This window comes from Desmodus rotundus, chromosome 11, assembly GCF_022682495.2.
Source record: "Desmodus rotundus isolate HL8 chromosome 11, HLdesRot8A.1, whole genome shotgun sequence".
NCBI lineage: Eukaryota > Metazoa > Chordata > Mammalia > Chiroptera > Phyllostomidae > Desmodus > Desmodus rotundus.
In genome coordinates, this window is record NC_071397.1 from 17,533,598 (window position 1) to 17,552,137 (window position 18,540).

The 18,540-nt window shown below is 43.4% G+C and overlaps 1 protein-coding gene across 5 annotated transcripts; it reads left to right on the forward strand.

Annotated features, from left to right (window-relative positions):
• The first annotated feature begins 1,367 nt into the window (after positions 1-1,367).
• TMEM14A (transmembrane protein 14A) lies at positions 1,368-12,347 on the forward strand. Of its 5 annotated transcripts, none has more exons than XM_024557859.3 (5): positions 1,368-1,526; positions 5,433-5,510; positions 8,902-9,003; positions 9,612-9,699; positions 11,787-12,347. In XM_024557859.3, the coding sequence occupies exons 2-5, from the start codon at positions 5,441-5,443 to the stop codon at positions 11,824-11,826; spliced, it is 300 nt and encodes a 99-aa protein (XP_024413627.2). In that variant the 5' UTR covers positions 1,368-1,526; positions 5,433-5,440; the 3' UTR covers positions 11,827-12,347. The 5 variants fall into 5 exon arrangements, with proteins under 5 accessions (XP_024413627.2, XP_024413628.2, XP_045049345.2 ...); XM_024557860.4 differs by having other exon boundaries at positions 1,377-1,621; XM_045193410.2 differs by lacking the exon at positions 1,368-1,526 and adding an exon at positions 3,503-3,602.
• The last annotated feature ends 6,193 nt before the right edge of the window (positions 12,348-18,540 follow it).

Here is an 18,540-nt window from a genome sequence, read left to right on the forward strand (position 1 = left end):
CCTTTGCCTAAGGACCTTCCTGTTTCTAGCAGTATGGAATTTCCATACTATTTCCATAATATGCAAAGAGTTGCCCTTCTATGTTAGGTGAAAATGCACCGAGTAGCAATATCACAAAGCTATTCTTACCTTCAAACACCTTTGTGACAGGGGTGGAAGGGGTCTCAGACAGCATCTAGTCTGAGCAGCATCTTAAATCCAGGCACTGAGGTTCAGAGGGAAGTTATTTACCAGGGTTTACATCAGTTAAAGATAATGGTGCATTCCAACAGGGTTTTAATTTTATTCTGAATGGGATAAGTGTCCTGGGAGTCTGAAGAAGGAAGGGGCGGGGGAGGGAGAGGGAGGGAGAGAGAAGATGGGAACAGAAGGGGATGGAAAGGAGCTCTGGGAGAACTCAGAGCCAGATTTCAGGACACTTCTTCCAACGCACATTCCAGTGTCTGCCATCAACTCTCCTGTGAATTTTCAGGAATCTTAACTCCCAAGGGCCAATTTAGAGTTCCACAAGTTAGTCACATTACTGCTCAGACGCGCTTTGAAGCGCATGGAATAGATTCAACAAATTCCACAGGATTTAGTGTATATTCCTAGCTCCTTAAAAAAAATTAATTGTATTATTCCCAGCTCCACAGGACTCCTAGAGCTAGCTGCTTGTTGACGCCTACACGACAGCCTTCTTCGTGTATCTGAAGGGCTATTATGTAAGGAAGTGGCCTAGAAGGCAACACGAGTGAGATGAGAAGTTGTTTCCAAAGTCAAATTAAGGTTCTTTCTGGGAATGGATTATCCAGGCATTAGACAGATTTTAAGTGCCTTCCAATTCTGGTACCCAATACATACCTTTCCCTTCAGATACTAAAAACTCTGCAAACCCTGGGCGTGGATTATCAAATGGATCCTGACCTCCCCGCCACATCTAGATGACCCCATGCAGTGTGTCCATGAACGGGGCTTGAGCTTTGAAACCTGACAAACGTAGGCTCTACTTTAGCACCCCAGGGAGACTGGAGCCCCCTCCACTGAAAGCGGAAACAATCTGCTGGAGAGTATGTAAAATACTTGGGTTGTTGCAGACACAAATGTCCCTGGAACTTCAGGGTTAAAAATCTCTGTGGGATTCCTGCTACACCCAGACCCACACCCTGCCAATGCTTCTTAGTTCCTCTCCATCCCGCAGGAGGCAGCAGGCAGCAGCCCCCAGTCCCCGGCCCAGGGCCAGAGCCGAAAGCGGGGCAGACGGAACAAGAGTCCAGATCCATCGCCTCTCTGGAAGCCTCAGCACCAGCGCTCCACGGTTCCTACCGGACTGCCCGCCTAGTTTCCACCGGGCGGGTCTGGGCGGCGCAGCACTTGACCAAGGAGGGAAGGACGCCGCGCATGCGCGCTGCGGGCAAGGCGCCGCCGGAACCAGCCGCTGCGGTCGAGTCCCTGGAAGGTGGGGCGCTGGCGAGCAGGACCACTTCCGGACTTCAGGTAGAAGTTTGCCCGCACCTGGCTCCCACGAGGAGGGCTCGGGGCTGCAGGTGAGTTGTACACCTTGCAGTCGAGCATTCCCTGCCCTGAATTTTCCACCAAAGGTGCAGGAATAAGCAGAGAACTAACCATACAGAGAACCTTGGTAGGTGTTTTCAGGAGATGGGGTCTGCTCTCCAGGGATCGCTTCTCTCATCCTCCTGGGACCTCCCCAGATTTCCTCCTTCTCACGGACCTGAATCTACCACCAGTCCCCCCGTCCTGTCTTCTTGGAGCTAGGGAGAGGTGGGGAGAGTGGGGCTCGTGGATCATTGAAAAAATGCTTGGCAGGGCTTTATCCTTCCTATACCACCGACCTCACTCGAAAATGTGTCTTTCGAGCCCCAAGGAGTGCAAAGGTAGGTAGGTAATTGTTGATACTCAACGTATAAAAATGCTTTTTATATGGTAGCTTACGGAAAATGTTAGTGGGTCCCCCAAGTTTTGGAGGGCTAGGGACAAGGCAGGGCCCTGCCACCTGCTTTTGTACACGGTGTAGTAAGTCATTTTGCTGCATTGCACCCAGGATGCTTTCTGGCCTTTCTAAGTGCTGAGCGTCTGGTTGGTGAGGGAAGTCTGTGATGCGTCCCACGTCGTCCCCACCCACATCCCTTTCGTGTTAACTCAGCCTCTGGCTTTTCATGTGCGCTTCTGGGTTGCTCAAACGTTCCTGCCATGGCAAAGGAGTAAGAGATGTGATTGATTTTTGCTGAATTTTCTCTGTGAGTACAGAAACTTCTTGCAAGGATTGGGAATGTATTCATTTTACCTCCTAAGAACAACACTCAGTTGACTTAAGGAGAGATTAAGGCAATGACTGTTTCTTGGTATTAGGTCAGTATCACAGCGTCTTCAGACGGAAGTTACCGGGTTCACTCATCACTCTTTCATTCAGCAAGTATCTACTGAGCACCTGCCTGTGCATGGCAATGAGCTTGATCCTGTGAGAAAGACAAAGATGAATTTAAACTGAGCTTACCTTCAAGGAGCTTGACTGGCTGAAAGAAGAGATAAGCTCTTATAACTAACTCTATGCCAGGGCACCCCAAAAGCGTGTCAGGGGAGGAAATGGGAGGCTTGGAGAAGAATCAGCCTTTCACACCAGGTGGTTGGCTTAAAAAGAAAGTAAGGTCCCCAAATTATTTCCTGATGATGAGTGATCTCTCTCGTACGTGTCAGACCTATACAGGTGTTCTCCTTACGGCAACAGCCTCTCAGCTAATTTCCCTGCACTTCAACACATCTCCCACATCTGCAGCCATGAAGTGCTTGTGGGAATTAAATCTGATGGAGAGGCTCCCTTCATTCATTCCTCACTGCCCTTGGGACAGAAACCAGACTCCCTCACATGGCTGCTCAGGCCCTGTCTCTCTCACCAGGCCCATTTCTTTTCACAGCCTCCTTGTAATTATTTCCATTCCGAAAACATGCTTTGTCATGCCACTAGGCCTTTGTATATGTTCTCCCTTCTGCCTACAACATGCCCCTTCTTGCTACCCTCTCACTTAGCTTACTCATATTCTCCCCAGGTCCCAGCTGGGCCCTGCTTCCTCTAGGAATCCTTCCTTAGGCCCCCAAGCCTCATTAGGTGCCCATGCCTCTCAGGGCTCTTCCCATATCTGCCTCCTCTGCTGAGCTGTACTGTAAGTCCTGGAAGACCAGGACCCAGTTCAGGAGCTTTTCATTGCTTCCTACCACCTTGCACAAAGAAGATGCTTAATAAAGTGGCTAAATGTGGCTTGTAATGTTATGGTTTGATTCATTAAATGTCTGAATCATAAATTCATCCTTTCCCAGTCGTTTTCTCAGTGGCCTTATACACAAGCTTAAAAGTGGGTGTAAGGGTGAACAAGAAGAATAGTCATTAGAGCAGCTAGTATTTGTTGAGTGCTCGGTATGTGCCAAGCACTGTTGTGTTTTACAGTTTTAACTCATTTAATTATCACAGAGCTATGAGGTAGATATTTTTATCATCCCTGTTTTACAGATGGAGGTACTGAATGACACAGACATTAAAGAACGTGCCTAATGTCACACAGCTAGTAAGTGGTGGCATCAGATGTGAAGCCAGGCATACACTGTGGAGTGTGAGTAACTTGCAGAAAGACAGTAAGTAGGGTTGACCCTGAGCTGCTCATAGGGCTGAAGATGACAAGGCTCCAGTTGAAAGACTGGACAGTGTGCTCCCGACTTTAAGCTATGGAGCCAGTCAGAAGCGATTAATTCAGAATTTAAAACTCTGAAGAACATCAGTTTCACTTGCGTATTCACTTTTTTCCGGCCAGCAAACTCAGTTATGCGAGGTACCATTGCTAGTGGTTAGGAATGAAACTTCTCTGAGTCTGAAATCATGATTCTGCTATGTGACCCCGGAGGTGTTGCTTGCCTTCTCTGTGCCTCAGTCTCAGCTGGAAAATGGGGATAGTAATGGTAGTACTTACTTCATAGGCATTGTGGTCATAATTAAATGAGGTGATACATGTAAAGCCTTAGAATGGCCCCTAGCACATGGTAATTGCTCATAAACAGTATCCTCGTTATTACTTTTCCATCATTTAGTTAACAGTGGTTTTTGAATGCAGGTCCTTCCCACGCATAGAGTCCCACTGTACCACTTCTTGGGCAGAGATGAGCTTCCCTATTTTATTTAATTCTTTCCACAGAAGTTGAGGAATTTTCAGTGTAGCCTCTTTTTCAGTTCAGTCTTCTCCTCCCATGCCTGAGATTCCCTCCCCCAAGGCCCTTCCTCACAGTAAGTTCTAGCTTACTCTGAAATAAGCTCAGAACGCTTTTTCCATTCTTCTGGGTCAATTTGTTACCAGCTGTTACAGGAAATAAAAGGCTGGGTTAACCCAAATGACAAGCCGTGAGAAAACAAAAAATGCAGTGAAATCTCATATGTCATTCCTTGTATGTACAAAGGTAATTATTTTCCCCATGGAGGAAATATAGCTGTAAAAAAGCTAAGTTACAAAGGCACCACAAGGTCTCTTAGAGGAGCTGGTGGTAAGGATGGGGTGGGATGCGAGGACCAACAGCCAGCTAGTGACAGGTGCCTGTCTCCAGCCTGTAGGCAGCACACTTCGTCCTACAGCTCAGAGAACCAGGGCAGGACGTCAGTGGAACCTCTCACCCCTGGGTGTATGTTTCAGTTGCCACAATGGTGCACAATAGAATATCATCGTCACTCAATTACCTTGGTGCCCGGGCTTCATTATATTTGCTAGTGATTTACCACTGAGTAAGTGTCCATGCCTCTGCCACCAGGGAAGAGCCATGTCATAACAAAGCCAGTGACAAAGTGGATGTTTCAAGTGAATCTGTGGTTCAATCAATAAGTGTCCAGATCACCCCTGTTCTGTTCTTCGGTGTAAGGAGGATGGAGGGACAAATATCTGCACAAATATGAAAGAATTATAAGATGGAGTTTTGCAGTCAAGGAATGTAGAGGAAGCAGAGTAGTTTGCTCCAGTAGTTGGACGGTGCAGGCTGGAGTGGTTAAGGAGGTTGGGAGGTGGTCAAGAGTGGGGTGAGGTGTAGAGGGTGGGTGGGGTTCGTAGTCGGGAGAGAGGGGGACATTCCAAGCACAAAGTGAAAAGCAAAGATTGTGGTGTTGTCTCCAGTGAGCAGAAATCTTACCCGGGGAAGTGGAAGGGACGTAAACAGCTGACCATACAGCAGGTCTGGAAGACAAGGAAAGGAGAGTCAACATGGGCGTCCCCCGAGTGTGTGTGCGCGTGGTGAGCATGGTGGCACAGCAGTTGAGTGGTGCACGGGTGAAGATCTGGCCTCCCTTTTCTAGTAGAGAAATTCATTTTTATCCTTCTGGTTAATGCATGTCATTTACGTGCATTTGTTCCCCCAAACTCATTTTATTTTGTAAAATTTGTCCTTTCCCCCTTGCTTTACACTTGCAGCCTTGCCAATGGACCTTGTTGGTTTTGGTTATGCCGCCCTTGTGACATTCGGAAGTATTTGGGGATATAAGCGGAGAGGTAAGCCCAAAGAAGAGTTTTCGTCAGAATGACGTGGTGGGGTTGGCGATTGTGCCAGGATCAACTGAGGGTCTGTAGGTAGGACAAGAAGCTACAGATGCCCTAGAGGTGGCTGAGGACCAGCAGTGGGAGGGATTCATGGAAGGGATTCATGGAAGGAAGGGGGTTACGTGGGGCTGGGTATAAACAGCATGCCAACCTGGGGGTTCTGGGTCTGCCTCCACTACAGAATTCTAATTTCACCTGTCATTATCAATGACATAATTAATTGATTTAACCTCCTCAGGGCCACTCACTTATCAAATGAGGAAATCTTTTTGTTTATGTAGTCATAGTGTCAAAAAACTGAATTATGTTGATGTGTGCTGCAAAGGAAAATTTCTTGAATACTTAAATATAATATATGAAGTTATCTCTCCATCTGTCCAGAAGAAGGAAAGAAAAAGGACCTAGTGGATAAATTAAAGGGTTTTCATGAAGAAAAATGAAAGGTCAGGTTTTATATTTCACTTTGTTTTAAGGTAGAAGCATTTGTAGTCACGATGTCAATATTGCTCTTACGTTTTTATGAAATTTTAAAGATGAAGTATATATATATTTTTTTCTTCCTCCTATCCCACCCTCTGTGAGTGATTTAAAAATAGAAAAGGTCAAAGCCCAGTTGGGCATAGATTTAGGTTTGTGTTTGCCAATTATTTCCAATTCTTATTATTCTTAAATTTTAAGTAATGTAAAAATTGTCAAGGCATTTTCATTCCAACATTATTCTATCATAACAAGTCCTTTCATGAGCAGGGGTTTTTTTTCTTATCACTTAAAATAGTTTAATTAATCATAAGCCAGTTTTGATGCTTATAAGGCAGTATCTAAGGTTTAAGTAGAAAATCTGTTGCAAGAGAAAACGATGAAGTATATTTTAAAGAGTGTTATATTTGTGGCATTGGTGGACTTGAGTTTGAGTGAAAAAACGAGGTCTACACAATTATCACAGTTCCTTCCTTCCTTACAGTTGCTAAGAAGCCCAGGGCCAAGAAGAGCAGCTCTGCCCAGGGTGTGAGGGGCTGGCAGGGTAGGGTAGGTTCTCCGCTATGACCCCTGAGAGCCTGTAATTCACCTTACACTTCTGCTGTTCTTGTTTTTTCTCTCGATATGTGTAGCATCGTGGATGTGTATTTGATGGGGGGAAACGATGACACCAAATGAAGACCTGTAAACAACTACATAAAAGTTGATATTTCATAATCTACATTAAAGAGGCCTCTGTAAAATCCTGATAGGGTTGTTATAAAAAAGTTTTTTTCATTGTCAAAAACATGTCTAAATAACCTTTACTACGGGACAGGAAAGAACATCTAGACATTTCTGCCTGACTTTAAGAGGGATGGGAAGAAGGAAGTGTGTGTGTGTGTAGAGACATATGTGGGTGTGTAGATACATGTATATACATATACATGTATGTTGTGGAAGGGAGAGGGGGAGGGGATTACTTCACTATTCTCACCCAAATCTCTTCAAGAACATATGAAAGCCCATTAGCTGTGCCCAGCTGCACGATGTGGTTCCTTGGCTTCCTGCCAGAGCCCCCCACTAAGTGACCCTGGAAGCCCCCCAGGGTGTCATATGTTCGCAAAGAAGCCCACCCCTGTAGCATGTGCGTTAAGAGCATAGGCCACAGAATCATGCATTCCTAAATTCTGCCCTTGCCACTACCACTCACTAGCTCTGATACTCCTGTGAGTTGTTTTAACTGCTGGGCTTCAGTTCCTCATTCGTAAATTAATCTGTTAAGGTTAAATAAAGTATTCTCCTTAACCGTGGTCGTATCTGACTTCTGCTTGAGCCATAACAGGGAGTGCCCAGGCATGCATTCCATCAGTATTTATTTAGTGCTGGCTGTGCGCCTGCACTGTGTCGGGCCCTGGGAAGACAGCAGTGAGCAAAAAGACCTGGCACTCACCCCTGAAGGTGGGGGAAGACTGACATTACGTATCTGATGATGAACAGTGGGAGACTGTCCTGGGGTCCCTCGTTCAGAATGGTGGGTCAGAGAAGGCATCTCTGGGGAGCCAACACTGAACATCGGAAGGTGAGCTGCAGTTGACCAGGCGAACACTGCAGGGACAAGCAGTGCAGGCAAGGAACAGCATGTGTGGGAGCCATAAGGAATAGAGAGTTTGGCGTATTCAGGGAATGTAAGGAGGCCAGAGCTCCAATAATAGAGCAAACTTGGGGTTTTTCTAAGGGCAGTGGGAAGTACTGAGGGTTTTTAATTAGGCAGGGTGACCTGTCTAGATGTATGTTTTTAAAAGATCATATTACTATGTTTAGAGAATAGATTTGGGAGGTTTAGAGGGAGTAATGAGAAATGTAATATCATTTCCAACTGGAACATTCCAAGCCTTTATATATTTGACATGGATGATATTATCAACCCAGTTTTGCAACTGATAAAACTCAGAGAGGCCAAGTGACACAGCCAAAGACCTTCTGGCAATAAGTAAAAGAATTTGGTCTAGAATCTAGGGCATTTGGCTTCTCCTTCGGGATGCTGCTAGTGCTGCTGTTGGGGTGTGTGTGTGTGTGTGTGTGCGTGTGCGTGTGTGTTGCTGCAATGGTTCTTAACCCTGGTTGCAATATGAATTCCTAGAAATTTTAAAAACAAAGCTGCCGTGACCGTACTCCTAGAGACTGCAATCCAGCGGGTTATAAATAGAGTGCATCCCACACAGCAAGGAGAGTGCGTGTCATGTCCAGTGTCACTGGCACGGAGCCCAGTGCACAGAAAGCGCTTGGAGTTGGCCCCAGAGCCCTGGTGCCGTGGGCGGGTGGGTCAGGCTGGCTGACTGTGTATGTGCACTGGTTCTCCCCATTTCTTGGTGTAGCCTCCATCCCTGAGTCCTGACATCCTGAGGCTGGAAGGTTTCTTAACTATTCAGGGTAGAACCAGTGCTTGGTTCGCATAGCACTTCTGTCTCCAACCCTACGAGCTAAAAATACCTTGCATCTTACTTTTATCATCACACCTCACAGTGAAAAGATGGAGGCCAGGAGAATAGGAAGAAAACAGAGAGGGACCTAACAAGTCAACGGATTGCCCACGGTCATGCCATCAATGTCAGAACCACTACTATAGGGAGACTGTCTTATTCCCTGAAGTGATACCTAACCCTGCATCGCTGTGCATTCAGGGCTTCTCTGCCTTGCAGCTGGGGTTCAGCAAGACGCTGTCATTTCTTACAAACTACCCATGAATAGGCCGATACTCAATTTGGCTTTGTCCAGTCGCAGTGCCCAAGTACAAATACAGTTAAATGTGCGTGTGTTATACTCCAAGTAATTCCTTTCATTTTGTGATTCTTTTTCTGAGCCCATACTTTTTTTTCCCCGCAAGGTGGTGTTCCATCTTTGATTGCTGGTCTTTCTGTTGGACTTTTGGCTGGCTATGGAGCTTACCGTGTTTCCAATAACAGGCGAGATGTTAAAGTATCTCTGTGTAAGTAAGGCATTTTCCCCAGCTATGGAGAACCAAACCTGGGGGTAGCTGATACAATGCTTCTAAATTTAATATTATTACTTAGTCTGTTGTTATTTAGTCTCTAGGCATCAAACTTCCCAAAATAGAATGCTAAAAAATAAAAACTGGAAACCTTCTTCCAAATACTGAAATAGTATTACTTTATTAATTAGGTCTTACTTTAAAAAAAGATACTAATTATTTTCTTTACATGCAGTTACCTGAACACTTACTGAGTGTCTCCTGTGGGTCCAGGTGTACTGCCCGGTGTTCCTGAGGAAAAGCTGGATTAGCCAACAGTCCTAGCCTTCCAGGAGTATTCTATAAATAAAAATTTAAGTTAGAAGAGACTTCCTTTTCAAAGATATTTCAAGAATGGATTTTAACATGCTCGTTTACTCAAACCTTCGTGATGAGCTAGTTTAAGTGTTTTCATAGAGCACTTCATCATTTGTAGAAAATAGCAACTCAGTACCTATGCATAGTAGTTGTTACATTAGAAAGCTGAAATGACACCCTTTTTTCCCCACAAGCAAGCATTGATAATGTGTTTGAAACTCCCGTTCATGCGTTGGTCTGTTTTTCAGTTACAGCTTTCTTTCTGGCCACCATAATGGGTGTGAGGTTTAAGAGATCCAAGAAAATAATGCCAGCTGGGCTAGTTGCAGGCTTAAGGTAAGAGGGGAAGAGAGCGAGAAAAAGAGGGAGAGAAACAGTGATGTGAGAGAGAAAGATCAATTGGTTGCTTCTTGCACGGCCCCACTGTGCAAGATGAAGGGATCCAACCTGCAACCCAGGCATGTGCCCTGATCCAGAATCGAACCAGTGACCCTTCAGTTCACAGGCCAGCGCTCTGCACCATCCACTGAGCCACACCATCCAGGGCGAGAAAAACTATTTTGATTTACATTTTCTTCTGCCATCATTTTGAAGTGCTGAATTTTTGGTGAAAGTCAGTTTTAATTTGAAATGTCAAGGTATTTTTTATCACAATAAGCATGACTGTGAAACCTTAAAATATCTGCATTCAGCCAGTCTTTGGTATTGATGTGCACATGGACTTTTTTTCTTTTTTTAAGATTTTATTTATTTATTTTTAGAGGGGAAGGGAAGGGAAGGAGAGAGGGAGAAAAACATCAATGTGTGGTTGCCTCTCGCACACCCCCTGCTGGGGACCTGGCCTACAACCCAGGCATGTGCCCTGACTGGGAATCGAACCGAACCCCTTTGGTTCACAGGCTTGCACTCAATCCACTGAGCTACATCAGCCAGGGCCACATGGACATTTTTATTGCGTCCACTTAGTATTGCTGTATTGTGTGGTCACATGTATATTTTACCTTTTTCAGAATAAAGAACTAAGTTAAACCTCATTGTTCCTCAGCAGTTACCCTACTGAGGCAGTGAATGCATTGATTTAAATCTGAAACTCATTCTCTCTCGGGGAAGAGGACAGAATGACAGTCTGATGGTTATTTTGAGTTTTTAAGAGAAAAAAACCCTTTTTAAAAATAGATAAATAGGGGGCCTCAAGTTTCTCTTAATTTGATTCCAGTAATTCTATCCACGAGATTAGTCATGTTACCAAGAAAAAGTTTATAGGTTACATTTTAATTCTTCCTGAAAGCTGCCTTTATATACTGAAAGCCATAAACATGCCCATTTCCTTTGATAAACATTTTCGATTTTTGGAATTTATTCTGAGGAAATAATGAGATGTATCCAATGACTGATGTTTATTGTAATTTTATTCCTAATGCAAAACATGATAAACCTAAAAAATTCACCAGTAACGAAATGTTTCAGTAAATATTTTGTCCACTTAATGGAATATTGAGCAGGCATTTCATGTCATGGTTTCAAAAACTATTTAGTGGCACTGGAAAGCCTTAATAACATAAGAAGAGAGTTTTTTTTTTTAAAGGATAAAAAACAGCCCAATATGATGTAATCTCAATTTTTAAAAGTTTGTATATAAAAAACCACCTTAGGAAGGGAAATGCCTCAAATGGTTCAAGTTCGTCTCTGGGTGGTAGCATAACGAGTAATTTTCTTTTCCTGCTCCATAGAATTTTCTGGTGTGGCTGTGTTTATGCTTGTGATTTGGGGAGGAAAAATGTGATTACAGAGACTGCTTTCCAGTTCTAGGCCTGTCTAAAACTGATCATTGTGGTGGGAAGAATCAGAAGTAGGGTTTGCGGATCAAGAAGACAAGACCCCAAAGATATCAAATGCCTTTTAAATTGCTATCTTCTGAAAAACACCACTGTGTGTTTTAGATTAATTTCCCTATTTTAGGAAAATGACAGTCATTAGTTTCAGTTCTGATGGTTTAAGGAAAACAAATGAAACATGTTTATTAAAAAGAAAAAAAAAAGTCCCCAATCAATGAAAAGTAGCTGAGGTGATAATAATAGCCCCTCAGCATTGTTCCATGATTATTTTTGCAACTCGCTTTACTTCGCAAGCTTTTAAAAGTTTTGTATTTCTTTTGAAACCTTTCTCTCATAAAGCTTCATCGGAGACCTTAAGAACAGCGAATTCTGATTTTTCTCATTCGTTGAGTGAACCTTTTTAAGTGGCTATTCAGTCGTGTCTGGGAAGTAAGAGTACAGGGATTATGAGACCCCCTTGCTCCAAGGAGTAGGGGTCAGGGAGAGAAGCCTGGGAGCCAGAGTTTGGTCTCCCCGGGGAGGGGAGGCGGCCCTTCTGTCTCACCCGCCTGAGAGCCACCCTCCCTTTGCCTTTTTCTTTTCATCCAGCCTCCTGATGATCCTGAGACTTGTCTTACTGATGCTCTGAGAATCCAGGGAACCAAAAGCTACATTCACGTCACTCTACGCTCATGGGCAGAACACACTCTCGGAACTCAGAAGATAAATTTCGATATGGAATATTAAGTGTCTTGTTTAATATTAGAAATGAAAGAAACTGTTACCTCTAATATGAACACTAGTCTGAGGGGTTTCTTTTTTTTAACAAAACTTTGTTTTCTAATTGTCAGGTACTGTTTTCATTAAAGATATTTAATAAATTGTGATACACTCATTAATTTGCTGTGTTTAGTTTTATGTGTGTGGTACTTTTCAACAATTTCCAGTACCTTCTGAAGTAAGTGTAAATGAAATCACAGCGTATCAGATCAATTGGACTTCACAGAATGCTAATGTATCTATATGTCATTTCTATTATATTAGAAATTATGTTTTTCCATTTTCATTGTATTGCTGCCAATGTTATTTTTCTTAAAAAAAGCTCACTCTCAAACACTCTGTACTAAAAGAATGTATTCAGTGTTCAAATAAAAGATGTTCTATGTTAAATCTGTTCTTTTTTTTCATTTTAGTGTCTTCTCTACATACTCAAACCATCTTTGAAATTTAAATGTTCAATTATTAATGAAAGAGGTTGGGAAGGAGGGTTGTTTAAGCCAAAACTCCTCCTCAGGAGCAAATATTCATTCTCTCTCCCCACTCTGCCACCCCTCTCTCGCTGTCTGTCACAGCAATAGTTCTGAAACAAAAATGATTTTGTCTCAAATCACCACTTTATTTTTAGGCATAGATATGACTTTTTAAAAAAGATTTTATTTATTTATTACGATTGTTTTTTTATAGAGAGAGAATGGAAGGGAGAAAGAGAGTGAGACAAACATCAATGTGAAAGAGAAATATCGATTGGTCGCCTCTTGCATAAGCTGCAACCGGGGTCCAGGCCTCCAATCCAGGCATGTGTCTTAACTGGTCATGCAGGACGACACCCAGTCCACTGGGCCACACCAGTCAGAGTGGCATAGTTAAGACTTTTAATGTCCAAGGCACTTACTTGCAGGCCCCAGGCTGAACATCAGGAGACCTGAGTACCAGCCCAGTTCTCCCACTGGTGGCAGTACTCTCTTTGGAAGGTCATTTCCTCTCTCTGAGACTCAGTTTCTCATCCCTCAGGAGGAATTTGGACCAAATAATTGACAGGACGCATTAGAGCTTTAAAAATGTGCAGTTTTTGCCCTGTTGGCTCTGTGCTGTGGTATCGGATTTCAAACCCTTCTTTATTATTATATTTTTGGGGTTTTTTTATTTAAAATTTATTATATTTTTTCCATTACCATTTAGTCCTCTTATTTTTAAAAGTATATTTTATTGATCATGCTTTTACATTTGTCCCAATTTTCCCCCCTTTGTCCCCTCTGCCTGGTACCCACCTTCCCTCCAGCAATCCCGCCCCTTTAATTCATGTTCCCACCCCCTTTAGTTCATGTTCATGGGTTGTGCATGTAAGTTCTTTGGCTTTTCCATTTCCTACATTCTTTTAAAGAGAGGGGAAAGGAGGGAGAAAGGGAGAAAAACAGCAATGTGGGAGAGGTATGTCAATTGGTTGCCTCTCGCATGCCCCCTACCAAGGACCTAGCCCACAACCCACACATTTACCCTGACCTGGAATTGAACCGGCAACCCTTCGGTTCACATGCCAGCACTCAATCCACTGAGCCCCACCAGCCAGGGCTCCTATACTGTTCTTAACATTCCCTTGTCTGCTTTGTACCTACCAATTATGCTTCTTCATCCCTGTACCTTTTCTCCCATTCTCTCCCTTCCCCCTCCTAACTGATAACCCTCCAAATGATCTCCATATCTGTGATTCTGTTCCTGTTCCGGTTGTTTGCTTAGTTTGTTTTTTCAGACTCAGTTGTTGGTAGTTGTGAATTTGTTGCCATTTTAATGTTCATGGTTTTGATCTTCTTTTTCTTAAATAAGCCCCTTTAACATTTCATGTAATAAGGGCTTGGTGATGATGAACTCCTTTAGCTTTACCTTATCTGGAAAGCACCGTATCTGCCCTTCCATTCTAAATGATAGCTTTGCTGCACAGAGTAATCTAGGTTGTAGGTCTTTGCTTTTCACAACTTTGAATACTTCTTGCCAGCACCTTCTTGCCCGCAAATTTTCTTTTGAGAAATCAGCTGTCAGTCTTCTGGAAACTCCTTTGTAGGTAACTCTGCTTTTCTCTTGCTGCTTTTAAGATTCTCTCTTTATTTTTAAACTCTGGCATTTTGATTATGATGTGTCTTGGTGTGTTCCTCTTTGCGTCCAACTTGTTTAGGACTCTGTGCTTTCTGCACTTGTATGTCTGTTTCCTTCACCAAATTAGGGAAGTTTTCTTTCATTATTTTTTCAAATAAGTTTTCAATTTCTTGCTCTTCCTCTTTTTCTGGCATCCCTATGATTCTGATGTTGGTACATTTGGAGATGTTCCAGAGGGTCCTTTTACTATCCTCATTTTTAAAAATTATTTTCCTCCCTGCTATTCTGGTTGAATGCTTATTTATTCCTTATGTTCCAAATTATTGATTTGAATTCCAGTTTCCAACCCTGTACTGATGGTTCCCTGTAGATTTTTCTTTATTTCACTTAGTGGAAACTTCACTTTTTCCTTTTATGTTGTTGCCATACTCAATGAGTTCTTTGAGCATTCTGATCACCAGTGTTTTGAACTCTGCATCTGATAGGTTGGTTACCTCCATTTTGTTTAGTTCTTTTCCTGGGGTTTTGTGCTGTTCTTTTATTTGGGCCATATTTCTTTGTTTCCTCAATTTGGCAGCCTCCCTGTGTTTGTTTCTGTGTATTAAGTAGAGCTGCTTTGACTCCCTGTCTTAGTAGCGTGGCCTATTGTCAAAAAGGCACCTGCGGAGCTTTCAGTAATTGCCAGGATGGGGCAACCTGCTTCACCTCTTTGTGGCTCTCTGTTGGGGGAGGGCTCATAGAGGGAACAATGCCATTGCCTGGCTTCTGGAGGTTTGCATGGCACTTGCTGTGTTTCCAGTCACTTCACCCACTTCTGGTATGCAACTGGCACCCTTCCAGCTGTTCTACTGCTGGGTGGGTTTGCATATGTTCTAAGTCCATGTGGGTCCTTTAAACAGAGCCTCCTGAAAATCCAGCAGTTTATTCCACTGCCTTAACCCCCACTGGTTTTTACAGCCAGAAATTATAAGGATGTATTTTCCTGGTGCTGGAACCCTGGACTGTGCTATCAGGCCTGGAGTTAGGATCACTCACTCCCAAGGTATCCCTCCCAGTTTTTATCTATCACATGTGAATGTGGGGCCAACTGTTCTGCTGCTGCCACCACTGCCTCCCTGTGCCTCTGCCCATCTCCACAACTCCATCCCTCCTACCTGTGTGGATGAATGTGGTTTCTTAAAATCCTTGGTTGTCAGACTTCCATACAGCTCAATATTCTGATGGTTGTGGGTGTTATCAGTTTTGAGATGTTGTAATTCTTTCTATGGTTGTGTGAGGAGAAGTGTATCTACCTACACCTCCATCTTGACCAGAAGTCAGTCCCCTTATTTTTTTTTAATTGAGGTAGCGTTGGTTAATGACATGTAAGTTTAAGGTATATAACATTGTAATTCAATATCTGTGTATGCTATAGTGTACTCACCACCAAAAGTCAGGTTTCCACCCACCACCATACATTTGACCCCCTTTATCCATCTCACCACGCCCTACCCCATTCCCTTCCCCTCTGGAAACCAGCAATCTACGGTCTGTATTGATGAATACGTTTTTGTTTAGTTTGTCATTTGTTTCCTTTTTGTTTTATAGTGCAGATATAAGTGAAATCATACAGTTTTTGTTCTTTTCCGCCTGACTTATTTCACTTAGCATAATGCACTCAAACCCTTTCTTTAAAGGAAATGGTGGGTAGAGCTCCCAGCTGACAACAGCAGAGTTAGCATGATTGGATTCGGTTACTTTTCCCAACTGACTTTCAAGGAGGTTGTTAAACCCTCAGTGATAAGTAATTCAATTAAGGGAAAGAAAGAAAAAAATAATAACTAACCAAATAGGAATACAAGACAAATTCCTTTGATACTCTTTAAAAATATGCTACCTGAAAAAAAAACAACTCACTAATCCTCAGGTGTCAAAGAGGTTGTTGCCACAAGCAAGTCTGGAAAAGCAGCGGTCACTGGGCTGCTCCCCACTTGCTGACTGTCAGAGGTAATTGAAGAGAACCTCCATGTTCAAATTGCCAACAGCTTGTACTCAAACCGTGATTACGACACTGAAACTAGTCTGAAGCTATGTCGTGTCCTGAACTTTTCCCCAAGGGTGGTGGAAGTGAGCAATGATGGTGCATCAGCTTTGATGGTGTTCTCAGTAACGACCCAGGTCAGAGTGTGATCATGAGGTCACTCTGGGGCACGGAGGAAAGACGTTCCTAAATTTTTGCCCAGTGAATGTCTTTGAGGTGATCCCTGCCATACAGAGCCTTTCTGGTCATTAAACTAAGGATGATGTTATTCAGTGCTTTTCTCATAATTGCTCTGATTTATTGAGCATTTGTTACATAGAAGACACTTTGCCAAGTAAGCATCTATGGAGCGCCTGCCCTGTTCACAGTGATTCCCCCTCTCTGGGAACGGGTGCATCTCTGTCCCCTCCTGCCCAGGGGTGATGGGTTCCTGCCAGCCTTGGCTGCACTACAGAACCCCACCATCCAGCTGTGACCAATTTGACCAAGTTCCTTGAGTCACCGGACTCAACTGACACCCAGTTTCTACCCTAGGATTTTAGCATTGAGACTCTAGGCCACTCGGTGTGACTGGAACTGAAACAATCTCAGGAACTGTGTGGGCAACCATGTTTTGTCACAGAGTGAGGGAGAGAGAAGGGTAATTGGGAAAGAAAGGAAAACCAAGCCAGTGGATGGAGAGAAGTAAGGAGGTTGAAAGAGTATACAGTAAGACCTCACTTAATGTCAATAGTTTCTTGGAACTGATGAAAACAAGGTACAACAAAATTTATTTTACTCGAGGCTAATGGATATATAAACAAGAGTTAGGTTCCTATGACATCGTTATAACCGAACCATGTTAAATGAAACGATGTCATTTGAGGACCTGCTGTACCAAGAAATGTTATTTCTGTATGTTATTGTGTTGAATTGGGAAAAGCCTGATGAATCAACTCTTCCCATGAACAGGAAAGCATGGCGTTCATCCTGGTATCTGCCAGCGCCTGCAAGTGGAGTGGACAGATCCCTCTCCTTCGCCCATTGAATTGCCGTGCTGCTTTCTGCATGGTTTCCCTTCCTAATACCTGCTCCCTGGGCTGGGTTTGGCAAAACCGGTAGGCACGCCATCTGGACGGATTCCTCTCCCCACCACTACCGCTCCTGTATTGTTACATAGTCCCAGCATGCTCCAAGCCCTGAGACTATCTAAAGTATGAAAATTATGTTATTTTTCAAAACATTATTTTAATTAATTTTCTTCTCTTTTGAGAATTGAAAGAGAACCAACAACAAACACCCTCACTCATATATAACATGCCATATCCTTAGGGGTGGGATAATATTTTCAGGCTGCCAAGGATTCTGTACGTTGTATCTCCACTCTCTATTTTCTTCTACTTATTATCTCTCCCAATTAATTCTGAATTCAGTGAATGGCAGAGAAACAAAGAAGAATGCTGAGACTTTGGAGTTGCAAAAGCTTGAATTTGAATGTAAAAGAGCACAGAGTATATGCCATGTTTGATTATCTATTGCTATATAACAGATCACCCCAAAACTTAGCAGCTTAGAACAGTCATTTAATTGTGCTCACAATTTTGTGGTTTAGGAGTAGGGAAGGGCTCAGCTGAGTGGTTCTTGAGGGGTCTTTCATATAGATGGCTGCTGGGGCAGGAGTCAGCTAAAGAATCTACTAGACTGGTTGTCCATGGTGGCTCCCACATATGGCTAAGAGCAAGGGTAGGCTCCTGACTAAAGTACCCACCCAGGCCTCTCTATGTCGCTTGGGCTTCTCACAGCATGGTGACTGGTTCTGAGAGGAAGCATCTGGAGAGTGAATGTTCTGAGACCAAAGCAGAACCTGCCAGCCTTCTTCTGTTCTAGTTTCAAAAGTCACACTGTATTATTGTCATATTCTATAGGTTTCAAGTGAGTCACAGAGGTCAGCCCAGATCCAAGGGGAGGGGAATTACAGCCCACTTCTCTGTGGGAGAAAAGCCACCTTCTTTAATCCAACATATGCTGCAAACAAATGATTTAGAAAGATGGAGAAAGAGCCCAGATACCCTCTGGAATTGAGGTAGAGGAAGCAAGTTGGAGGGGTACAGAAGAGAAATTAGTTCCCATGAGAGGAAACTGCTCTCTTTTCTCATATCAGCCCAGTCAAATGCTAGAGAAGGCAAGCTAGGAAGTGCCAGAATCCCAGTGCGACTTAGGGTATCTGCAAACCTGGGAAACATTTTCCTTACTTCTTGCAAACTCAGAGTGACTCGAAAGCATTGAGTAGAAATGTCTAGGTGCTGGGCCTAGGCAGGTGGGCTTGAGATAGCCTGAGAGTTCTCCACATAAGAGCCAGATGTTTCCAACACACAGTTACAAATGCACAAGACCATACGGTGCTTGTGTAGGGTGTGGCAGTTTTCTGCAAGACCATCACCAGGACGTGATAGGAATGAGGACGTCCTGGCAGCCTCCTGTGTGGACAGAAGTCTG